Below are 25,924 nucleotides of genomic sequence, written 5' to 3' on the forward strand. Positions count from 1 at the left end.
CTGGGTACAGAATCTGATACCTGATATCTCTGTACAACCTGTTAGCTGAGGAGAATGTAGGACTGTGCTACTGTTGAGTAGTGTCTGTGGTTTCATGCTATAGGATGACAATGTGGCCGGTGTTGTCTGGGTACAGAATCTGACACCTGATATCTCTGTACAACCTGTTAGCTGAGGAGAATGTAGGACTGTACTACTGTTGAGTAGTGTCTGTGGGTTCATGCTATAGGATGACAATGTGGCCGGTGTCGTCTGGGTACAGAATCTGATACCTGATATCTCTGTACAACCTGTTAGCTAAGGAGAATGTAGGACTGTGCTACTGTTGAGTAGTGTCTGTGGGTTCATGCTATAGGATGACAATGTGGCCGGTGTCGTCTGGGTACAGAATCTGATACCTGATATCTCTGTACAACCTGTTAGCTAAGGAGAATGTAGGACTGTGCTACTGTTGAGTACTGTCTGTGGGTTCATGATTTAGGATGACAATGTGGCCGGTGTTGTCTGGGTACAGAATCTGATACCTGATATCTCTGTACAACCTGTTAGCTGAGGAGAATGTAGGACTGTGCTACTGTTGAGTAGTGTCTGTGGGTTCATGCTATAGGATGACAATGTGGCCGGTGTTGTCTGGGTACAGAATTTGACACCTGATATCTCTGTACAACCTGTTAGCTGAGGAGAATGTAGGACTGTGCTACTGTTGAGTAGTGTCTGTGGGTTCATGCTATAGGATGACAATGTGGCCGGTGTCGTCTGGGTACAGAATCTGATACCTGATATCTCTGTACAACATGTTAGCTGAGGAGAATGTAGGACTGTGCTACTCTTGAGTAGTGTCTGTGGGTTCATGCTATAGGATGACAATGTGGCCGGTGTTGTTTGGGTACAGAATCTGATACCTGATATCTCTGTACAACCTGTTAGCTAAGGAGAATGTAGGACTGTGCTACTGTTGAGTAGTGTCTGTGGGTTCATGCTATAGGATGACAATGTGGCCGGTGTTGTCTGGGTACAGAATCTGATACCTGATATCTCTGTACAACCTGTTAGCTGAGGAGAATGTAGGACTGTGCTACTGTTGAGTAGTGTCTGTGGGTTCATGCTATAGGATGACAATGTGGCCGGTGTTGTCTGGGTACAGAATCTGATACCTGATATCTCTGTACAACCTGTTAGCTGAGGAGAATGTAGGACTGTGCTACTGTTGAGTAGTGTCTGTGGGTTCATGCTATAGGATGACAATGTGGCCGGTGTCGTCTGGGTACAGAATCTGATACCTGATATCTCTGTACAACCTGTTAGCTAAGGAGAATGTAGGACTGTACTACTGCTGAGTAGTGTCTGTGGGTTCATGCTATAGGATGACAATGTGGCCGGTGTTGTCTGGATACAGAATCTGATACCTGATATCTCTGTACAACCTGTTAGCTGAGGAGAATGTAGGACTGTGCTACTGTTGAGTAGTGTCTGTGGGTTCATGCTATAGGATGACAATGTGGCCGGTGTTGTCTGGGTACAGAATCTGATACCTGATATCTCTGTACAACCTGTTAGCTGAGGAGAATGTAGGACTGTGCTACTGTTGAGTAGTGTCTGTGGGTTCATGCTATAGGATGACAATGTGGCCGGTGTTGTCTGGGTACAGAATTTGATACCTGATATCTCTGTACAACCTGTTAGCTGAGAAGAATGTAGGACTGTGCTACTGTTGAGTACTGTAGTGTCTGCGGGTTCATGCTATAGGATGACAATGTGGCCGGTGTTGTCTGGGTACAGAATTTGACACCTGATATCTCTGTACAACCTGTTAGCTAAGGAGAATGTAGGACTGTGCTACTGTTGAGTAGTGTCTGTGGGTTCATGCTATAGGATGACAATGTGGCCGGTGTCGTCTGGGTACAGAATCTGATACCTGATATCTCTGTACAACCTGTTAGCTAAGGAGAATGTAGGACTGTGCTACTGTTGAGTACTGTAGTGTCTGCGGGTTCATGCTATAGGATGACAATGTGGCCGGTGTTGTCTGGGTACAGAATCTGATACCTGATATCTCTGTACAACCTGTTAGCTGAGGAGAATGTAGGACTGTGCTACTGTTGAGTAGTGTCTGTGGGTTCATGCTATAGGATGACAATGTGGCCGGTGTCGTCTGGGTACAGAATCTGATACCTGATATCTCTGTACAACCTGTTAGCTAAGGAGAATGTAGGACTGTGCTACTGTTGAGTAGTGTCTGTGGGTTCATGCTATAGGATGACAATGTGGCCGGTGTCGTCTGGGTACAGAATCTGATACCTGATATCTCTGTACAACCTGTTAGCTAAGGAGAATGTAGGACTGTGCTACTGTTGAGTAGTGTCTGTGGGTTCATGCTATAGGATAACAATGTGGCCGGTGTCGTCTGGGTACAGAATCTGATACCTGATATCTCTGTACAACCTGTTAGCTGAGGAGAATGTAGGACTGTGCTACTGTTGAGTAGTGTCTGTGGGTTCATGCTATAGGATGACAATGTGGCCGGTGTTGTCTGGGTACAGAATCTGATACCTGATATCTCTGTACAACCTGTTAGCTGAGGAGAATGTAGGACTGTGCTACTGTTGAGTAGTGTCTGTGGGTTCATGCTATAGGATGACAATGTGGCCGGTGTCGTCTGGGTACAGAATCTGATACCTGATATCTCTGTACAACCTGTTAGCTGAGGAGAATGTAGGACTGTGCTACTGTTGAGTAGTGTCTGTGGGTTCATGCTATAGGATGACAATGTGGCCGGTGTCATCTGGGTACAGAATCTGACACCTGATATCTCTGTACAACATGTTAGCTGAGGAGAATGTAGGACTGTGCTACCGTTGAGTAGTGTCTGTGGGTTCATGCTATAGGATGACAATGTGGCCGGTGTTGTCTGGGTACAGAATCTGATACCTGATATCTCTGTACAACCTGTTAGCTGAGGAGAATGTAGGACTGTGCTACTGTTGAGTAGTGTCTGTGGGTTCATGCTATAGGATGACAATGTGGCCGGTGTCGTCTGGGTACAGAATCTGATACCTGATATCTCTGTACAACCTGTTAGCTAAGGAGAATGTAGGACTGTACTACTGTTGAGTAGTGTCTGTGGGTTCATGATTTAGGATAACAATGTGGCCGGTGTTGTCTGGGTACAGAATCTGACACCTGATATCTCTGTACAACCTGTTAGCTGAGGAGAATGTAGGACTGTGCTACTCTTGAGTAGTGTCTGTGGGTTCATGCTATAGGATGACAATGTGGCCGGTGTTGTCTGGGTACAGAATCTGACACCTGATATCTCTGTACAACCTGTTAGCTGAGGAGAATGTAGGACTGTGCTACTGTTGAGTAGTGTCTGTGGGTTCATGATTTAGGATAACAATGTGTCCAGCATTGTCTGGGTACAGAATCTGATACTTGATTTCTTTATCTCCCTGGCCTGGCTGTACAACCTGCTCCGCTAGCTGCAAGAGCGAGGATTCCAGTTGACCCTGGCTGGTCAATACGGTGTCAGCATTGGTGTCCGTGCTGTGCGTAATGATGATGTCCTGATGCTGACCTGCTACAGTCTCCTGGATGTGGTACTGAGTGTCCAGCTCCATACCTTCAGGGATCTCTATCTTTATCTGTACCAGTCCTTCCTCAGTCTCCTCCCCCTCCTCCTGCTGCTCCACCACACCTGAGGTAGCAGCCATTGTCTCCTCTACTGTCACTCCCATACTCTGTTCCCCTGGGCCCACTCGCTCTAACTGCTGCCGCATCTCTAGACCAGCATGGTTGAGCACATGAGCCCGGTACTCTGACTGAGTCGAACACACTCGGTCACATATCTTACACACCAGTGCCTCTTTTGCAGTGCAGACCTGTTTATGCCTGTCCAGGGAGACTGACAAAATAAAACACGCCATTTACTACATTCCTGGTGGTTATTTCAATGTACATGTACACCTCTTTTAAGTAAGTCTATCTACATTTGTCAAATTACATTATTTCTGAAAATTTATTTACTTATGTCTGGCCTTTATCATTATAAATGTTTTTATATTTTTACACAAACACATATTCACAAACCCAGCTGAAAATATAAGTGAATGTCATCAGAAAACCAGAGAAATATAGCTTAGCATTTGCCTGGCTAGTGATGTCAGCTAGATCACATGTTGTAGTGTTGTGGTGATCACAGACAGCTTGGTCAGGACAAATGTTTAACGTCCATCATTTAAATATTTCTCTGATTGGTGTTTGAATGTTGTACATAAGAATTTGTTTTATGCTGGTCATGTTTATAGATTAAGGAAACCGAAGTGTCCAGCTGACTGCTGAAAGGCCACAGTCAGAACAAGTCAATGTTTTGCCTGTCTGAATCAGCACAAGGTCTCCACCATGCAAACAAGCAGGATTAAAGTAAAAAGAATACAGCACAGAAACCCACCTTGACATGTAAAAATCTTGTGACAGGAGGGGCAAGCGCAGGACTTCTTATGAGCAGTTTGTTTGTGGCTCCTCAGTCGTACTTTTGACTTGAAGTCCTTCCCACAAACATCACACAAATATCTGACAACAGATAAGAACAATACAGGTACAACATTCACCATCAGCCTCTCTGGTGGAAAGGTTTGGGAACGGGGAGGGGGGGGGGGGGGGGGGGGGCAGAGGAGTTTCACTATGTAATTACAGAGCACAGGTTTTCAAATGGAAATAAACAGCTGGAGTTTTTCATCAGCCAAATATGACATAACACAACAGCTGAGCCAGGATTTCATTTCATTTGTGAGGGGTAAAGAGTCAAGCTTAATATTTCACTTCACACGATGCCAGTCAGTCAGGATTATGGGTGGAGGAAACTCTGCAGAACCTGGAGAAAACGAGTACCGCATATTGTGTTCAATGAGACACAACTAACTGATCAAGTTTGATGAAAAGTTATGTCAGATATTCAAGTTACAGTCATTAGTGGTAGGCATATTAGGTATGCGAGTGACGATGGGTGTACCATTGGGGAAGCCCTACAACTAACTGATCAAGTTTGATGAACAGTTATGTCAGATATTAAAGTTATAGTCATCAGTGGCAGACATATTAGGTGTGCGAGTGACAATGGGTGTACCATTGGGGAAGCACTACAACTAACTGATCAAGTTTGATGAACAGTTATGTCAGATATTAAAGTTACAGTCATCAGTGGTAGACATATTAGGTACGCGAGTGATGATGGATGTACCATTGGGGAAGCCCTACAACTAACTGATCAAGTTTGATGAACAGTTATGTCAGATATTCAAGTTACAGTCATCAGTGGTAGACATATTAGGTGTGCGAGTGACGATGGGTGTACAATTGGGGAAGCACTACAACTAACTGATCAAGTTTTATGAACAGTTATGTCAGATATTAAAGTTACAGTCATCAGTGGTAGAAATATTAGGTATGCGAGTGACGATGGGTGTACCATTGGGGAAGCCCTACAACTAACTGATCAAGTTTGATGAACAGTTATGTCAGATATTAAAGTTACAGTCATCAGTGGTAGAAATATTAGGTATGCGAGTGACGATGGGTGTACCATTGGGGAAGCCCTACAACTAACTGATCAAGTTTGATGAACAGTTATGTCAGATATTAAAGTTACAGTCATCAGTGGTAGACATATTAGGTACGCGAGTGATGATGGATGTACCATTGGGGAAGCACTACAACTAACTGATCAAGTTTGATGAACAGTTATGTCAGATATTCAAGTTACAGTCATCAGTGGTAGACATATTAGGTACGCGAGTGATGATGGATGTACCATTGGGGAAGCACTACAACTAAATGATCAAGTTTGATGAACAGTTATGTCAGATATTCAAGTTACAGTCATCAGTGGTAGAAATATTAGGTATGCGAGTGACAATGGGTGTACCACTGGGGAAGCCCTACAACTAAATGATCAAGTTTGATGAACAGTTATGTCAGATATTAAAGTTATAGTCATCAGTGGTAGAAATATTAGGTATGCGAGTGACGATGGGTGTACCATTGGGGAAGCACTACAACTAACTGATCAAGTTTGATGAACAGTTATGTCAGATATTCAAGTTACAGTCATCAGTGGTAGGCATATTAGGTATGCGAGTGACGATGGGTGTACCATTGGGGAAGCCCTACAACTAACTGATCAAGTTTGATGAACAGTTATGTCAGATATTAAAGTTACAGTCATCAGTGGTAGGCATATTAGGTACGCGAGTGACGATGGGCGTACCATTGGGAAAGCACTACAACTAACTGATCAAGTTTGATGAACAGTTATGTCAGATATTCAAGTTACAGTCATCAGTGGTAGGCATATTAGGTATGCGAGTGACGATGGGCGTACCATTGGGGAAGCACTACAACTAACTGATCAAGTTTGAGGAAGAGTTATGTCAGATATTAAAGTTAGTCATCAGTGGTAGACATATTAATTATGCGAGTGACGATGGGTGTACCATTGGGGAAGCCCTACAACTAACTGATCAAGTTTGAGGAAGAGTTATGTCAGATATTCAAGTTACAGTCATCAGTGGTAGACATATTAATTATGCGAGTGACGATGGGTGTACCACTGGGGACGCACTACAACTAACTGATCAAGTTTGATGAACAGTTATGTCAGATATTAAAGTTATAGTCATCAGTGGTAGACATATTAGGTACGCGAGTGATGATGGATGTACCACTGGGGAAGCACTACAACTAACTGATCAAGTTTGATGAACAGTTATGTCAGATATTAAAGTTACAGTCATCAGTGGCAGACATATTAGGTGTGCGAGTGACGATGGATGTACCATTGGGGAAGCACTACAACTAACTGATCAAGTTTTATGAAGAGTTATGTCAGATATTCAAGTTACAGTCATCAGTGGTAGACATATTAATTATGTGAGTGACGATGGGTGTACCATTGGGGAAGCACTACAACTAACTGATCAAGTTTGATGAAGAGCTATGTCAGATATTCAAGTTACAGTCATCAGTGGTAGACATATTAGGTATGTGAGTGACGATGGGTGTACCATTGGGGAAGCACTACTCACAACAGGTGAATATCATGTCATATGCGCACAATATTTGTTCAAACAGTCAATGGGTCAACAGCCCAAAATATACATGCTTCACATCAGTCAGGGTTTTTCATCTGGTGCCCACATGGTATTCCCATTCACACAATATAGTTTGAGGCTATAACTCACCGTCTGCCAGTGAGTTCCCCACGGTGACGCTGCTCATGCTGCCGGATACTCTTGGTGGTGCGCACTTTAGCACCACAGACTTTACACGTGAACGGCTTTTCCCCGGTGTGAGAACTAAGGTGAACTGAAACAAAACCAGAGTAACACTTCTGATCTATTCAGACACAAGAGACATGTCCTGGATAACCTAAAAATACATGTTAGGGAGTCCATGTGAAACACACGATAGGGAGTCCATGTGAAATACATAAGTCATGAACCATTATCACCAATTACACCTCACAACACATGTTAGATAGTCCATGTGAAATACATGCTAGGGAGTCCATGTGAAATACATAAGTCATGAACCATTATCACCAATTACACCTCACAACACATGTTAGATAGTCCATGTGAAATACATGCTAGGGAGTCCATGTAAAATACATGCTAGCGAGTCCATTCAGACACAAGAGACATGTCCCAGGTAACCTAAAAATACATGTTAGGGAGTCCATGTGAAACACACGATAGGGAGTCCATGTGAAATACATAAGTCATGAACCATTATCACCAATTACACCTCACAACACATGTTAGATAGTCCATGTGAAACACATGATAGGGAGTCCATGTGAAACACATGTTAGATAGTCCATGTGAAACACATGATAGGGAGTCCATGTGAAATACATGCTAGCGAGTCCATTCAGACACAAGAGACATGTCCCGGGTAACCTAAAAATACATGTTAGGGAGTCCATGTGAAACACATGATAGGGAGTCCATGTGAAATACATAAGTCATGAACCATTATCACCAATTACACCTCACAACACATGTTAGATAGTCCATGTGAAATACATGCTAGGGAGTCCATGTAAAATACATGCTAGCGAGTCCATTCAGACACAAGAGACATGTCCTGGATAACCTAAAAATACATGTTAGGGAGTCCATGTGAAACACACGATAGGGAGTCCATGTGAAATACATAAGTCATGAACCATTATCACCAATTACACCTCACAACACATGTTAGATAGTCCATGTGAAACACATGATAGGGAGTCCATGTGAAATACATAAGTCATGAACCATTATCACCAATTACACCTCACAACACATGTTAGATAGTCCATGTGAAATACATGCTAGGGAGTCCATGTAAAATACATGCTAGCGAGTCCATTCAGACACAAGAGACATGTCCCAGGTAACCTAAAAATACATGTTAGGGAGTCCATGTGAAACACATGATAGGGAGTCCATGTGAAACACATGATAGGGAGTCCATGTGAAATACATGCTACAGAGTCCATTCAGACACAAGAGACATGTCCCAGGTAACCTAAAAATACATGTTAGGGAGTCCATGTGAAAACACATGATAGGGAGTCCATGTGAAACACATGATAGGGAGTCCATGTGAAATACATGCTACAGAGTCCATTCAGACACAAGAGACATGTCCCGGGTAACCTAAAAATACATGTTAGGGAGTCCATGTGAAACACATGATATGGAGTCCATGTGAAACACATGACAGGGAGTCCATGTGAAACACACGATAGGGAGTCCATGTGAAATACATAAGTCATGAACCATTATCACCAATTACACCTCACAACACATATTAGATAGTCCATGTGAAATACATGCTAGGGATTCCATGTGAAACACATAAGTCATAAACAATTAGCACCAGTTACACCTCACAACACATGTTAGGGAGTCCATTTCTTCACACAATCAGGCTAGCGATGTCCAAACATCATCTACCCTGATTTACTCAGCCATATTTTCTCTTCAAAGCCTACACTTTCATTCATAAATATGCTTGCTGCACACCCCAATCAGGTTCTACTTTACAATGGTCGAAAGGCTTAGTTACTGATGCTGACAAGAGGTTAACACAATACAGAGTGGAAAGTGCCTGTAGTAACAAGTCCATGTATATATGGGATAAATTTATTTCACAGTAGACGTAAAAAAAGTGCTATCCCAAACAATAACTACCAACAGATCGACTTGTTAAAGATTATTGAGGGGGACGGTTATTTTGAGGCAAAATAGGCATCATAAAAATTAGTGGCGAAACAACAACATAAGCTACATAGGCTGTTTGACCTCTTTCGCTATCACCTCTATTGTCAGATAGTTCAGTGACTTTCCGTTGCCTAGGCTGTTTGTTTCGATAAAAGCGTATCACTATCCATAGCACTGCTTATTGCCGTTGTATAATGTTGTGTCAAGGAATGAATGGGATCCAAACATACATGTACATACACTTGCTTCAAAACAAAGAAATACACACTATATAAGGGGGACGATCGATATTTGGCTGATAATGCCCTGGCAGAGATACTCGGGCCGCAAAGCATTGCAAGTGAGGTACATAAGTCAGGAAACATTATCACAAGTTACACCTCACAACACGTTAGGGAGTCCATTTGAAACACACAAGTCATCAACCATCTTGAATAGTTTGAGATATACAGATAATATGACAACAGTTCAAAATACACTTCTAACTTTTTAAACACTTAATATTGCCTCTGATAAACTGTGATGGATGAGTAGAGTAGTGGTAGTCAACCTCCTGTTGTGTACTGAAGACCATACTCACCCTGAAGTTTGATTGACCCTCTAAACACCATGTCGCAGTGAGGACACTTGAACTTTCTGCAAACTTTTCCCTTTGTTTTGCCATCTGTTGTGGAATTCAGTGGCACCGAATCTGTCCCTGGGGTGTTTGTTTCACTCAGGGATGTGCACTGCTCACTGTTATTAGCACTGTCAGCAGCTTCAGCTACCTTCTCCCCAGCCAGTGCAAGCTCTACAGCAGCACTCAATGGCTCCAGTGAGGAAGACTTCAAGGGGAGTAACTCTCCCACCATATCTGACTGTTGGGCAGCTGCCACACCTGTTTGAATCTCCACTTCATTACCAGCAATCTCACTCATGCTCTCTTGAATACCGTCATGGCTTGTGTCCATGGTGGTCTTGTGTGGTGACTGGATGCTGTATCTGTGATCTGACTGCACATCTTCAATACTACCACTGGCAGCCAGCTACAAAATACAGCATAACATTGTTTACAACACACAGTATAACATACAGCACATCATATACAACACAGAGTATAACATATAGCTGTATGTTAACATACAACACACAGTATTACATATAGCTGTATGTTAACATACAACACACTATATGACTTGCAGTCATCACACAGCTGAGCTCTGAGATTGGCTGGCTATGTTTCTAGCTTAACTTCCACGTCAACCGCCCTGGATCTACTGTCACTAGCCTGGAACTATGTCCTACTGCCTGCTCTGTTCTCAAAGTCACAACGTTGCACACCACACAAAGAACTGTCCCGAAAGTAAAGTAATTCTGAATTCATATCACCACATTATGCTGGAATAATAAAGACCATATCAGTGCAAGTACAAGTGTAACCTATGCACCCACTCTGACAAATTCCAACCTTTGCCAATCGCTATCTTCCAATCACTTGACTCCATTGCTACGGTGGACTCAGCTACTCATTCCAAAATTAGGATCATCTCCTTCTTTCACAATACAATTTTCTCTTTTCTCTTCATTATTAACTACTCATCCCAAAATTAGGATCATCTCCTTCTTTCACAATACAATTTTCTCTTTTCTGTTCATTATTAACTACTCATCCCAAAATTAGGATCATCTCCTTCTTTCACAATACATTTTTCTCTTTTCTGTTCATTATTAACTACTCATCCCAAAATTAGGATCATCTCCTTCTTTCACAATACAATTTTCTCTTTTCTGTTCATTATTAACTACTCATACCAAAATTAGGATCATCTCCTTCTTTCACAATACAATTTTCTCTTTTCTGTTCATATTAACTACTCATCCCAAAATTAGGATCATCTCCTTCTTTCACAATAAAATTTTCTCTTTTCTGTTTATTATTAACTACTCATCCCAAAATTAGGATCATCTCCTTCTTTCACAATACAATTTTCTCTTTTCTGTTCATTATTAACTACTCATACCAAAATTAGGATCATCTCCTTCTTTCACAATACAATTTTCTCTTTTCTGTTTATTATTAACTACTCATATCAAAATTAGGATCATCTCCTTCTTTCACAATACAATTTTCTCTTTTCTGTTCATTATTAACTACTCATACCAAAATTAGGATCATCTCCTTCTTTCACAATACAATTTTCTCTTTTCTCTTCATTATTAACTACTCATCCCAAAATTAGGATCATCTCCTTCTTTCACAATACAATTTTCTCTTTTCTGTTTATTATTAACTACTCATTCCAAAATTAGGATCATCTCCTTCTTTCACAATACAATTTTCTCTTTTCTCTTCATTATTAACTACTCATCCCAAAATTAGGATCATCTCCTTCTTTCACAATACAATTTTCTCTTTTCTGTTTATTATTAACTACTCATCCCAAAATTAGGATCATCTCCTTCTTTCACAATACAATTTTCTCTTTTCTGTTCATTATTAACTACTCATCCCAAAATTAGGATCATCTCCTTCTTTCACAATACAATTTTCTCTTTTCTGTTTATTATTAACTACTCATCCCAAAATTAGGATCATCTCCTTCTTTCACAATACAATTTTCTCTTTTCTGTTCATTATTAACTACTCGTACCAAAATTAGGATCATCTCCTTCTTTCACAATACAATTTTCTCTTTTCTGTTCATTATTAACTACTCGTACCAAAATTAGGATCATCTCCTTCTTTCACAATACAATTTTCTCTTTTCTGTTTATTATTAACTACTCATATCAAAATTAGGATCATCTCCTTCTTTCACAATACAATTTTCTCTTTTCTGTTCATTATTAACTACTCATACCAAAATTAGGATCATCTCCTTCTTTCACAATACAATTTTCTCTTTTCTGTTCATTATTAACTACTCATACCAAAATTAGGATCATCTCCTTCTTTCACAATACAATTTTCTCTTTTCTGTTCATTATTAACTACTCATCCCAAAATTAGGATCATCTCCTTCTTTCACAATACAATTTTCTCTTTTCTGTTCATTATTAACTACTCATCCCAAAATTAGGATCATCTCCTTCTTTCACAATACAATTTTCTCTTTTCTGTTCATTATTAACTACTCATACCAAAATTAGGATCATCTCCTTCTTTCACAATCCAATTTTCTCTTTTCTGTTTATTATTAACTACTCATACCAAAATTAGGATCATCTCCTTCTTTCACAATGGAATTTTCTCTTTTCTGTTCATTATTAACTACTCATACCAAAATTAGGATCATCTCCTTCTTTCACAATAGATATTTCTCTTTTCTGTTCATTATTAACTACTCATACCAAAATTAGGATCATCTCCTTCTTTCACAATACAATTTTTTCTTTTCTGTTAATTATTAACTACTCATCCCAAAATTAGGATCATCTCCTTCTTTCACAATACAATTTTCTCTTTTCTGTTCATTATTAACTACTCATACCAAAATTAGGATCATCTCCTTCTTTCACAATACATTTTTCTCTTTTCTGTTCATTATTAACTACTCATCCCAAAATTAGGATCATCTCCTTCTTTCACAACACAATTTTCTCTTTTCTGTTCATTATTAACACCTAAATTAAGGTTAAGATTCCCAAAAAAATGTATCATTCGCCCTTTAGGTGGTGTACATCTCCTTGGTTCCAATCAAATCATTCCAGGAGTTAATCCTTTTCTGGAGGATGCCGAATGCAACCAACTCAAATTGAAAATGATGGTTAGCAAAGTTTGGCTTGCTGCTGATGTAAGAGGTACATTTGTGTTAGGTTTACAGGAAACATGTTTTAGTAGCGTACAGCATTCATGTATGTTGAGGACAGCTCACACAAAACGGCTGAGTTCCAGCTTATTAAATGGAAGAGTACAGATCTGTATTTGGAAGTACAAATATTCAGAGCAGCTGAAGTGGAAGAAAACTGGGAACATGGCCTATCGGTCCCATATTTAATCAGCTGTGTCTTTTACAATAATTAACCTAACTTTAATATTCATGTAGAAGGTAATGTGACTTCTGAGAACATATCAGAGTATTTGTTTAACTGTAACCAAAAGTTCTATTAATTCTCAGTGGTACTGAAATGTGTATTAAACAATGTACTGACATTTGCCTTGAATAGCCTGGCAAATCGTTCCTGCCTCTGTTCTTGGTCCACTCCTAACTTAATACGCTTCTTTTGAGTAACTTCCTCTAGGGATGTGTCTGTCTCCAACTCTGCAGCAGAAATGGCTCGTGTTCGTGGACGCCCCTTTTTCACTGGTGTCACAGAAGCTCTTGTATGAGGGGCTGCTTCAGTTGTCTCCCCTGACGGAGGTGCAGTACAGATTTCACACCTCTGGATAAATCTGGCCACCTCATGCGCGATGTTAGGCCAGTAGTACTTCAGCGAGACACTGCTGTGGGTGTTACTTTTTGTTTTGTGTTCACCTGATCAAAAAAATAGACTGCTTGGTGAAACTTTACTGGAACATACGCTTATCTTGAAAACAAACCTATACACTTTACTGCCACACATCTAAGTCAATATCCCAGCAGCTATGCTTTATCTTCAGCTACATATTACATTAAGATTTCCTTACCATAAACAACATAATTACCATAATGATAAAAGGGCTACAACCATCTGCCACAATAACAGATGTAAACTTTCTATAAACAGCAGAACATGTTAGGTAACATTAACAGAACAATTTTGTGTTACATCACAGTGACTGGATTCTTGTAACATTTAGGAAATACTGATACAAACCCTAACCTGTAGTTTCAATTATATGACACTCTCTGATGCACTTTTCTTTATCCTCAGGTGTAAAGATGACTTTTCGCATCAAGCGATTGCCAGATTTGTCCACATAATTAGTGTCTTTATAATAAAGAATACCATCATCTCCCAAGGAATACATATTGCCTCTCGTCTTGAATGCAAGAGCCTTTTTGTTGGTGAGACCCTCAGGTAAGGTTTTGTTACACAGGTACTCCATCAGTGACATGTAATCCTTAGTACAATCTGAATACCAGTCCTTAACACTACCACTCTCCTGAAAGAATACATGAAAAAATGGCCTGAGAGATTACCATTATAGTTTTACTTAAACTATACTTAACTACCTCAATATACACGTAATCTTCACAATTTATGATATCCCTCTCTTTACACCTGTGTGACCTAAACTATACTTAACTGCCTTACTATACATGTAATCTTCACAATTTGATATCCCTCTCTTTATACCTGTGTGACCTAAACTATACTTAACTGCCTTACTATACACGTAATCTTCACAATTTGATATCCCTCTCTTTACACCTGTGTGACCTAAACTATACTTAACTGCCTTATTATACATGTAATCTTCACAATTTATGATATCCTTCTCTTTACACCTGGGAGAGCTGTGCATGAACTTAGGTCAGTAGATCAGAGTAAAGGAACCTTGATATGATTGGGCTGAATTAGCTTGTTAACATATTTAATATGCACAAAATCTGCTGAAGTTGCAATATCTCCCTTGTTGTTTGTCTGGCAATGTTGGTATACAGTGAGAGGTTAATTTCACCAGTAGGTCAAAATAAAATGTCCTTAACACAATTTTAATTTAACTCCTTGTTAAAGTCAATAAAATATGTGTCAAATCTATACAATTTTACCTCCTTGGCTGCGTACTAAGTTTGACAATAATTGTGTGAGTGTCATGTTAACAGAAAAATCAATTGGTTATGAACACAAATTCTTGTCAAGGTTATTAATGTACATGTAAAATATGTTGAATTTATAATGTTCCCTTCTCTGATGCTGTGTTGTCAAATGAGAACGACAATGATTTGTATAGTATATTGTAGTTAAGGCCTAATATAGCGAAACCTGAGCACACCGCTGCAAGGAGGTATAGGAAAGGTGCCATATCCCCCTTAAACTACTAACATGTAAGAAGGTGTGTGTGGGATTGGAAGTGGGGGGGGGGAGAAATTGGGGAAGGGGGAGGATAAACCCTTTGTTTGTCTATAATTTCTGCCAGCTTGCATTTTATCACAAAATGAAGTGATGAAATATTGACAGCTTCTGGTGCGACTAAGGGATTCACCGTAAACTAATAGCAGAGTAGAGGATTGCCACAAGTATCTCACCACACAAGAACTGTCCAAATAGGTTGTAGGGGTGCGCTTTTGTTTGGCTGCATTCTCTGCACATTGAGGGCAGGCACGAGCGAAGGCTTGAGTGTCCAGAGAGATGCCTTTCCAGTAGTAGTGTTCAGACACCTTGCTGTATGTGTCTCGTACATGTAAATGTCTGCCTGCAATTAGCAACAATCCCTCAGCAAAATTAAGATGAGCCCAGAGTAAATAGGGTGGATGAGACAAGAAGCAAACTGCTCGAGTCATGAAGCTGTGATAGTCAGACAAATAGTTACACCGCATCACAGATCCTAATTTACGACACGTTTAAATACAGAACAATCATATTGTAATTCATTCATTTTCAATATATCTACCGGAACAAAGAAGGCAGGGCATGGTGGTGGAGAAAAAGACTCTCCCTTACCCTTTTATGTAACACATTCCCTACAGGACATTGAATACAATAACATATATCACAGATTCCAGCTTAGGCCTTGTGTAAAGTCTTATGGGTGAATACCTCGTAATTTTTACAACTGTCTTATTCTTGAGTACAGCATAGAATACCACTTAAATATATAGATATAGTAACTGCAACCATCTAATGATCTGCATGAACTGTTGCCCACCTGAGCTGTCCACGTGACATTGCTGTAGCACCTTCCAGCGATCCTCATCATACAGGACAACCTCCTTCAGTATGCCTTTGCTGCCTTTGTAGTACAGCTTATCATCCAGAACCTGGAAGCAAGTTTTCACTTTGCGCATGCTCCTCTTCATACAGAGGCTGTAGTTTGGGGGATAGCCATGGCCTAGCAGATTGTTCTTCATCGCTTCATAAAAGTTGCCATAGTTGTTAACACTGCTGCCCGACTGACAATGGAATGACAGATAGTACACACATGATACAGATGTTAACATATACTGCTTTGTCATTATTATGGGGAAATAACCCCCCCCCCCACCAAAAAAAAAAGAAAAAAAAAAAAAGATGCTAAAATTTGCAATATAAAAATAGAAATAAACCTCACATGATAAAACTACATTACAGCCACAGGTCCACTTTTGGAAGACTTCACATATGAATGCCAACTATACAATAAAGTTTATGACATACTTTTCCCTACTGACAGTTTATACACAGAAGCTTGATGCTGATGGGTTCCCGACGTACCTTTGTTCGCCTAAGTTTTCGGCCCTTGTCTGTGGCTGGGGTCAGAGGTGATGCAGGGGTCATGTCATCCTGCTTATCCTCCTGGGTGAGGGGGTCCCAGGTATTCTCCTCCCCATCCTCATCCACTGGCGAGGCCCCCTTACTGGCCTTCAGTGTGTTCAGGAAAATCTGTTTAATGTTCGCCATAGACTTGTTAATCTGGTTCTCTGTCAGGTGTAACTCCACATGATGCTGTGATGTCTGATGGTTGACACACACAGGCAGTCTCAGCTCCCTGTACACACATAAAATATACCTTACACAAAAACACAACAACAGCCAAGAAACACACACCAGTGGTTAAACACATCACAACACAATGGACACACACATCACACCACAATCGACACACACATAACACCACAATGGATACACACACCAGTGGTTAAACACATCACACCACAATGGACACACACATCACACCACAATGGCTATACACATCACACCACACTAGACATACACATCACACACCAGTGATTAAACACATCACACTGCAATGGACACGCACATCACACTACAATGGACACGCACATCACACTACAATGGACACACACATCACACCACAATGGACATGCACATCACACCACAATGGACACGCACATCACACCACAATGGACACACACATCACACCACAATGGACACACACATCACACCACAATGGGACACGCACATCACACCACAATGGACATGCACATCACACCACAATGGACACGCACATCACACTACAATGGACACCCACATCACACTACAATGGACACACACATCACACTACAATGGACACCCACATCACACTACAATGGACACACACATCACACCACAATGGACACACACATCACACCACAATGGACACACACATCACACTACAATGGACACACACATCACACCACAATGGACACACACATCACACCACAATGGACACACACATCACACTACAATGGACACACACATCACACCACAATGGACACACACATCACACTACAATGGACACACACATCACACCACAATGGACACACACATCACACAATACATCACACAACAATAATCACATGCATCATACAACAGTGGACACATCACTTTCACCTTTTTGGGCACAAAGCTATTGCAGCAATCAGTGCAAAAGGTAGAATGTTACCAAGGTAGCCAAATTGCACCCCGCATTAGAAATTCTAAATCATGCTGAAACACATCAGACAGTCAACCATTGTAGCTCACCTAGTTAAGCACAAATAGGAAGGGGTGTAATCCAAGCCCTCTGCCCGTGATATTCTGTAAGGCAGCAGGCACAAGTCCATGTATCTGAACCATTCCGTGGGCATATTCACAACAAACTCCTCCACAGACTTCCTCAGTTCTGTCCATCGGCTTTCTGAACAAGATGTCGGGTATATTAGAAAACAGTGGATGTACATTTCGTGTCACTAATATTTATAAAGCAAAATTTTGCACAGCATGTCACCATTTAGTGACTTTTTTTATACCTAGGCAGTGGCTTTTAAAGCATCTGCACACATAATATTTTTTTATAAACTTTCTGAAAGAATAAATTTAAATCTTGATGCGAAATCTGTTGCACATTTGGTCACAAATGTTCACTGATAGAAAACAGGCCATCAAAAGCTACACATGTACAAACTTTCTTTGTTTCAGTATATGACACTATCATCTGCAATGTGTGCAATTGCCATGGAAGTAGCTCATCAGGTAAACGTTAGCACACATGGTAAACATTCCTGCTGCGTTCCCACACATGCTGGCATGCATGTTACCCTCCTGTTGTATTCTCACACATGCTGGCGTGCACGCTACCCTCCTGTTGTATTCTCACACATACTGGCATGCACGCTACCCTCCTGTTGTATTCTCACACATGCTGGCATGCACGCTACCCTCCTGTTGTATTCCCACACATGCTGGCATGCATGCTACCTTCCTGTTGTATTGTCACACATGCTGGCATGCACGCTACCCTCCTGCTGTTGTATTCTCACACATGCTGGCGTGCACGCTACCCTCCTGTTGTATTGTCACACATGCTGGCATGCACACTAGCCTCCTGTTGTACTGTCACACATGCTGGCGTGCACGCTACCCTCCTGTTGTATTCCCACACATGCTGGCATGCACGTTACCCTCCTGTTGCATTCCCACATATGCTGGCATGCACGCTACCCTCCTGTTGTATTCTCACACATGCTGGTGTGCACGCTACCCTCCTGTTGTATTCTCACACATGCTGGCGTGCACGCTACCCTCCTGTTGTATTCTCACACATGCTGGCATGCACGCTACCCTCCTGTTGTATTCTCACACATGCTGGCATGCACGTTACCCTCCTGTTGCATTCCCACACATGCTGGCATGCATGCTACCCTCCTGTTGTATTCTCACACATGCTGGCATGCACGCTACCCTCCTGTTGTATTCTCACACATGCTGGCATGCACGCTACCCTCCTGTTGTATTCTCACACATGCTGGCATGCACGCTACCCTCCTGTTGTATTCTCACACATGCTGGCATGCACGCTACCCTCCTGTTGCATTCCCACACATGCTGGCATGCACGCTACCCTCCTGTTGTATTCTCACACATGCTGGCGTGCACGCTACCCTCCTGTTGTATTCACACACATGCTGGCGTGCACGCTACCCTCCTGTTGTATTGTCACACATGCTGGCATGCACGCTAGCCTCCTGTTGTATTGTCACACATGCTGGCGTGCACGCTACCCCCCTTTGGTATTCTCACATATGCTGGCTTGCACGCTACCCTCCTGTTGTATTCTCACACACGGTGGCATGCACGCTACCCTCCTGCTGCGTTCCCACACACGCTGGCGTGCACGCCACCCTCCTGTTGTATTCTCACACATGCTGGCATGCACACTACCCTCCTGTTGTATTCTCACACACGTTGGCATGCACGCTACCCTCCTGTTGTATTCTCACACACGCTGGCATGCATGCTACCCTCCTGCTGCGTTCCCACACACGCTGGCGTACACGCTACCTTCCTGTTGTATTCCCACACACGCTGGCATGCACGCTATCCTCTTGTTGTGTTCTCACACACGTTAACCTGTGTGCTACAAGTTCTTATCATCATGACTGATTTCCCCCACAACATGTAACTCACAGAGTCAAACATGTGCAGAAAATTGTTTTGAAACTTCCATCTGCTACACAGTTTTAATTAATTTTATCAACTGTCTGATTTCACATCCTTAAATTATTCCACATTTCTGCATGCACTTGTGTTAACAGACACACGATGAAATTATCTTGCTAATTGGAGGCATAATTCTGTAAGCTCCCTTTTTTTTTTTTTAATTTCCATTCACTGGATAAACAGAATCTCCAACCCGTGACCCTGTGGTATCAAGTTTATTAAGCAAGAGTTAAAAACAGTTTAGTTTTTTTTTTAGCCTCCATCAACTCCAGCTTTTTAACTCATTTTTTTTTAACTAGTTGGAGATTCTCTATTTATTTATAAAATTTTCAGGTATTTTACTGAAACACTGAATCATGTATGGCCTTATGTCATTTGTTGGACTTGCCACAGTACCGTAAAGTTTATTAGGAGAAATGAAAGTACCGGTGCTCAGTTGCATGCTGACAGGGTACAAACTGTACACGGAGCCTAAACTAGACATTAAGAATTACCCAGGTACGACCACTCCCTAAACTTGACTTTGACAGGGCAGTCAACAGCCAGGAGCTCCCCAAACACACGCTTTAATCCTCGGCAGTATTTGCTTTGTTTGTACACAACTTCGGACATAACCCCAAACCTGAAAATGAAACACAGCAAGAATACAAAACATATGATGTTAACAACTTGCAAATGTTTTACAGTGTATTATATATGTATGACTATGAAGTCTTGGGATTGGCTTACGTATGATTTGTCAACATTCATGGAAAGGGGAGACAAGGGGGGGGGGGGGGGGGGGGATCATGGATTACTTTCAGTGCTATTATCAAAAATATGCTATATACACAATCTATACCTATTCAAACAAAAGAAATATAAAAGTCTGGAAGCTTGGGATATCACTGTTGTCAAATCACTTTGTTTTAACAGTAACAGTTATTGTGCTTAAAAAGCTTTGATCAAGATATGTGATAAAGATAAGCTTTACTAACTTGGCTGACATGCCTTGACCTACAAAAATTGTTAAGGGGTTATAAGGTAGCTCTGTGGATTACAGCCTTGCTGGTAACACTGTTTTCCCCCTTTTTCAACTGTGGTATTTCCAACAAATTAACATTCATGAGCTCCTGAAAATCTCCTGAGGCAGCCCATACACATATGTGACAGCACAATGTTAATCTGTGTCACTCAACCCCAACATGTTTTTTTTTTTTTTTTTGATTGGTGTTTTACGCCGTACTCAAGAATATTTCACTTATACGACGGCGGCCAGCATTATGGTGGGCGGAAACCGGGCAGAGCCCAGGGGAAACCCATGTCCATCCGCAGGTTGCTGACAGACCTTCCCACATACGGCCGGAGAGGAAGCCAGCATGAGCTGGACTTGAACTCACAGCGATCGCATTGGTGAGACTGCTGGGTCATTACGCTGTGCTAGCGCGCTAACCAACTGAGCCACGGAGGCCCCACCCCAACATGTAGAAGATGCGTTAAAAGAAGACAAGGTTCCAGTGCTGACTCACCTGCAGATCAGTGTGAAGACAGCTGCGGTGAGAGTTGAGAGGTCTGTGTTCTCCACCACTACTGCTTCAGGCCAACCAGAGAATACATCCAGCAATAGAACCACATAGTTGTAGTGTTCAGAATCAGGGGATACAGGGAAAGGTCCAATGATCTCCAGTTCAACCTGTCATGAAGAAAAGGATCATGTATAATCTTACAGGCAACGGCACCACTGATCTCCAGTTCAACCTGTCATGGAGAAAAGGATCATGTACAATTTTACAGGGAACAGCACCACTGATCTCCAGTTCAACCTGTCATGGAGAAAAGGATCATGTACAATTTTACAGGGAACAGCACCACTGATCTCCAGTTCAACCTGTCATGGAGAAAAGGATCATGTACAATTTTACAGGGAACAGCACCAGTGATCTCCAGTTCAACCTGTCATGGAGAAAAGGATCATGTACAATTTTACAGGGAACAGCACCAGTGATCTCCAGTTCAACCTGTCATGAAGAAAAGGATCATGTATAATCTTACAGGCAACGGCACCACTGATCTCCAGTTCAACCTGTCATGAAGAAAAGGATCATGTATAATCTGACAGGGAACAACCCATAGATCTTCAGTTCAACCTGTCATAGAGAAAAGGATCATGTACAATTTTACAGGGAACAACCCAAAGATCTTCAGTTCAACCCATCACAGAGAAAAGAATCATGTACAATCTTACAGGGAACTGCCCAATGATCTCCAGTTCAAAATGTCATGGAGAAAAGGATCAAATACAATCCTACAGGGAACTGCCAAATGATCTCCAGTTCAAAATGTCATGAAGAAAAAGATCAAGTACAACCTTACACGGAATGGCCCTCAGATCTCCAGTTCAACATGTCATGAAGAAAAGGATCATGTACAATCTTACAGAAAACATTCCAAAGATCTCCAGTTCAACCCGCCACAGAGAAAAGGGTCAAGTACAATCTTACAGGGAACAGCCTAAAGATCTTTAGTTCAATCCATGTGAGAGAAAAAGATCATGCACAACCTTACAAGGAACTGCCCACAGACCTCCAATTCAACCTATCATGAAGAAAAGGATCATGTACAATCTTACAGGGAAGGGCCCAATGATCTCCAGTTCAAAATGTCATGGAGAAAAGGATCATGTATAATTTTCTTCAGTTCAATCTGTTATGAAGAAAAGGATCATGTACAATCTTACAGGGAACGGCCCAATGATCTCCAGTTCGACATGTCATGGAGAAAAGGATCAAGTATAATTTTCTTCAGTTCAATCTGTTATGAAGAAAAGGATCATGTACAATCTGACAGGGAACGGCCCACAGATCTCTGTCCCATCTTGTACATGTGGACATAATAATTTCAACAGGCATTCTGAATGTATTGCCAAATGTCCCCTACTGTTGGTGGTTTGGACCAGCAGAATAACAGCTACCATACATGTCAAAAATAAGACAAAACATTCATAATAGTTTTAATTATATGTGAGGAATCATTATGAAACAAATCTAGAAACCTGGACAGCTGGAGAAGTACAGGTACATGGATGGCATGTAAGATAATTAAAACTAAGAAAAAAGCGTCAGTAACATTCATACCACGTCCCAAAAGTGTTTTCCATCTGTATCCAAGTCGTTTTGCGTACAAAATATGTTCTCCATCATTTTATTCGAGTTCATGCGCTGTCCATTACCAACACTGCTCTGAGACCCCAAAAGAGCTGCATCTGTCGGGCTGGTGTTAACATCCTCATCACCAGAGTCCATGTTGTCGTCATCTCGCACCATCGCCCGTGTCATCGCACATGAATGACACATCTTCAGTATATTTCGGACATCACGGTGCATGCCTGTCCAATAGTAGTCCTTGGATAGCTTCTTCAGTACCTTGACATATCCAAGGTGCACACCACCACCTGTAAACATTTTATCAGATCACAATTAGTAATCACACATCTGTTATAGTACATTATAATCAATTATTGTTTTCAGAACACCTTCAGTCGTGTGACGGCTTGCTTTTGGGACCAGGCAGCTGACAAACCTACCAAGACAAGAGCCAAATTTAAAATCAGTAACCTCATGTGCAATGGGCAAATGGATTTCTGTCTTACAGCAATACACTCCCATCCTAGTATCGCTACACGTAAACTGTACACCAAACGCCTTGCTCAGCCCACAATAAAAATTTCACTTCAGATCTGTGTTCTTTCTGTTGAAAAGGGCAGAATATCTCTGCACTGTGAAGACCTTTTTTTTTTTTTTTTTTTGAATGTGGAAATTGCTTTCATGCGTAGGCCTAAGTGCATTGCGGCCATAGTCGAGTCGGCACATCAAATTCATCGTCGAATGGAAAAAAAGAACCTGTGCTGTTCATGTGATCTGTAGCAATCTACAAATAGCGTCTGAGAGTCGCTTATGAAACTTCCTATCTCTTTCCAACTGTCGAATTTGACGAGTCTATATGACAACAATAACATGTAAATGCGCCTTACGGGTAACAAGTGTTCGTATAATAGATCAGAGTGGACGCTTAAATGCCAGTACTTTTATTCTTGTTTCACTTTAGTCCTTTGAAAGATTTCGTCTCACAGCAGAGCAATATATATGGGTAAAATCTGCTGAATTGTACTGAAACAGAAAATCTCAATGATCATGGGCTTATGGTCTAAGGTCGATTGAGTATGCAGGCTACACAAGTCTTTTGAACCATGGTCATGTCTTCTAAGGTGAATGATATAATTTATAATTTAACTGTAACAAAAAATAACAAGAAAAAATGAAAAATAAATGTTATGGGAAGCAGCCTAATATGTTTCTATAAAATAATACACGTAACTTTCACATTACATTAGACGTAAATAAATGTTATGGTATTGATGTAGGCAATGTGCGAAACATCCCGGGTAAAATTAGACAAGGCCATTCAATCTTACGACCCATGTGAAAATTGTCCTACATTATGTTCCTGGATACTCATTTAGTGATTGTTTAGCACCTGATTCGTTCATGTGAATGGTTGATACAATCTTGATCTTCCTTTCTTCTGATGGAATAGCTTCTCTTAACTTTGCGTTGCTTCTTTCCTCCTCCGACATTTGTTTCCAGCCCATACAATAATACAGGACGCCATCTTTAATGACAAAATTTTCTGTACGCTTTCGAAGCGTTCGCTTTTCAGATCCGTTAGTGTTCTTGGGATACTTCTGTTCATTGAGGTAGTCATACACCTGACTTAGGGTCGATGACATCTTGAAGATTACAATTTCAACTTGTGCTTAACATGGATATTTTCGAGTTACGAGTCAGCAAAATTTCACCCGCCAAAAGGATACCCAGCTAGAAAATGACCCCGGAAGTCAACGACCGCAATGAGTTGCACCAGTGAAGATCTTTCAAGGGGAAGTAACTCATATTCCAACAATCAGTAACTGTCGTTTCAGTCGGTTTTTATGCAGTCTTTAATATGACTACTGCCAGTTTTATGGCTGTATGAAACGGACAGAGCAAGTAGGAATTCATAGCACTTTACCTCACCAAATAGTCCAAGAACTGTCATTCCAGTCCGCACCCATCTGGGCATTTATTTCGCCTCTGGCAGTGGTGACTAGACCTGTGGCCGACGCGAGTTCTAGTTACTATAATTATTTTCACAAGTTTTGATTTATTTATTTGATTGGTGTTTTACGTTGTACTCAAAAATGTTTACATACATACGACGACGGCTGGCATTATGGCGGGAGGACACAGGGCAGAGCCCGAGGGAAACCCACGACCATCTGAAGTTAAAGCAAGTTTTAAGAAACGATTTGACGAGAAGTCTTGGATGATATGGCTCTTACTAGCGATCTCGCCTCAGACCAAATTAATTTACCTGACATAAGTAGGCCTAAAATGGAGATCAATAAAGTAGGCGCAATTTTGTTGAATCAAAGCACAAGATATCCGCATGCTGGATGCAAAAACCATAGTATTACAGTTCTAGGCAGGATGGTAGGAACCTGACACGCCTCACCATGACTGCACAGTGGGGCTGGCAGCGAGCTGGATGATAACAAAACTTCACTGAGGGCATTAAAATCCCTTAAATACTGGGGACTACATTCTTTACTCTGTCAAGTCATGCTGAACCACAGTTTTGGTTACAGAAAGCCATTAAATTTAATTTACAAGAAAGCAAGAAGAAATTCAACACACAGTTGCAAAGACAAAATTAGTTATCAGATAAAAAATTTATTGCACATTTGGAACAGTAACCGTATATGTGAGTGTATAAATAACTGTATTTACTATGAGCTATTTGCCATGTTATAGGTTTTGGCACCTTTGGCACACAACACAAAATCAAATAAATGATTACACAGGATAACAAACCAATAGGCCTATGTATATATAACAATGCCACACTTGCCTCAAACATGTCAGAAGGACATGGAGGTTTCCTGTTCAGCAATGTAGGCCTACATGTACAAAATATGTTGTTTAAGCAGGCAGCTTTGGTGTTCAAGTGACATTTGGCGGATTCCAGTTAAAAATTGGTTGCCTCACTCATCCGGATTTGAAATCGGATCTTTATGTCCATAGTCCAACTCTGCACCATCTGAGCTATTGGGTATTCCT

The 25,924-nt window shown here is 41.1% G+C and overlaps 1 protein-coding gene across 1 annotated transcript; it reads right to left on the bottom strand.

Annotated features, from left to right (window-relative positions):
• Positions 1–3,319: 3,319 nt before the first annotated feature.
• Positions 3,320–24,645, bottom strand: LOC135477592 (uncharacterized). The gene is made up of 14 exons (XM_064757760.1): positions 24,303–24,645; positions 22,904–23,220; positions 21,299–21,462; positions 20,285–20,412; positions 17,835–17,988; positions 16,584–16,857; positions 16,039–16,282; positions 15,419–15,585; positions 14,049–14,331; positions 13,398–13,720; positions 9,847–10,291; positions 7,236–7,359; positions 4,448–4,569; positions 3,320–3,901 (listed from the first exon to the last, which is right to left on the bottom strand). Exons 1-14 carry the CDS (start codon positions 24,553–24,555, stop codon positions 3,354–3,356), a joined length of 3,546 nt encoding a protein of 1,181 aa, XP_064613830.1. The 5' UTR covers positions 24,556–24,645; the 3' UTR covers positions 3,320–3,353.
• Between the last annotated feature and the right edge of the window lie 1,279 nt (positions 24,646–25,924).

The sequence above is a fragment of the Liolophura sinensis genome, chromosome 1 (assembly GCF_032854445.1).
Source record: "Liolophura sinensis isolate JHLJ2023 chromosome 1, CUHK_Ljap_v2, whole genome shotgun sequence".
NCBI lineage: Eukaryota > Metazoa > Mollusca > Polyplacophora > Chitonida > Chitonidae > Liolophura > Liolophura sinensis.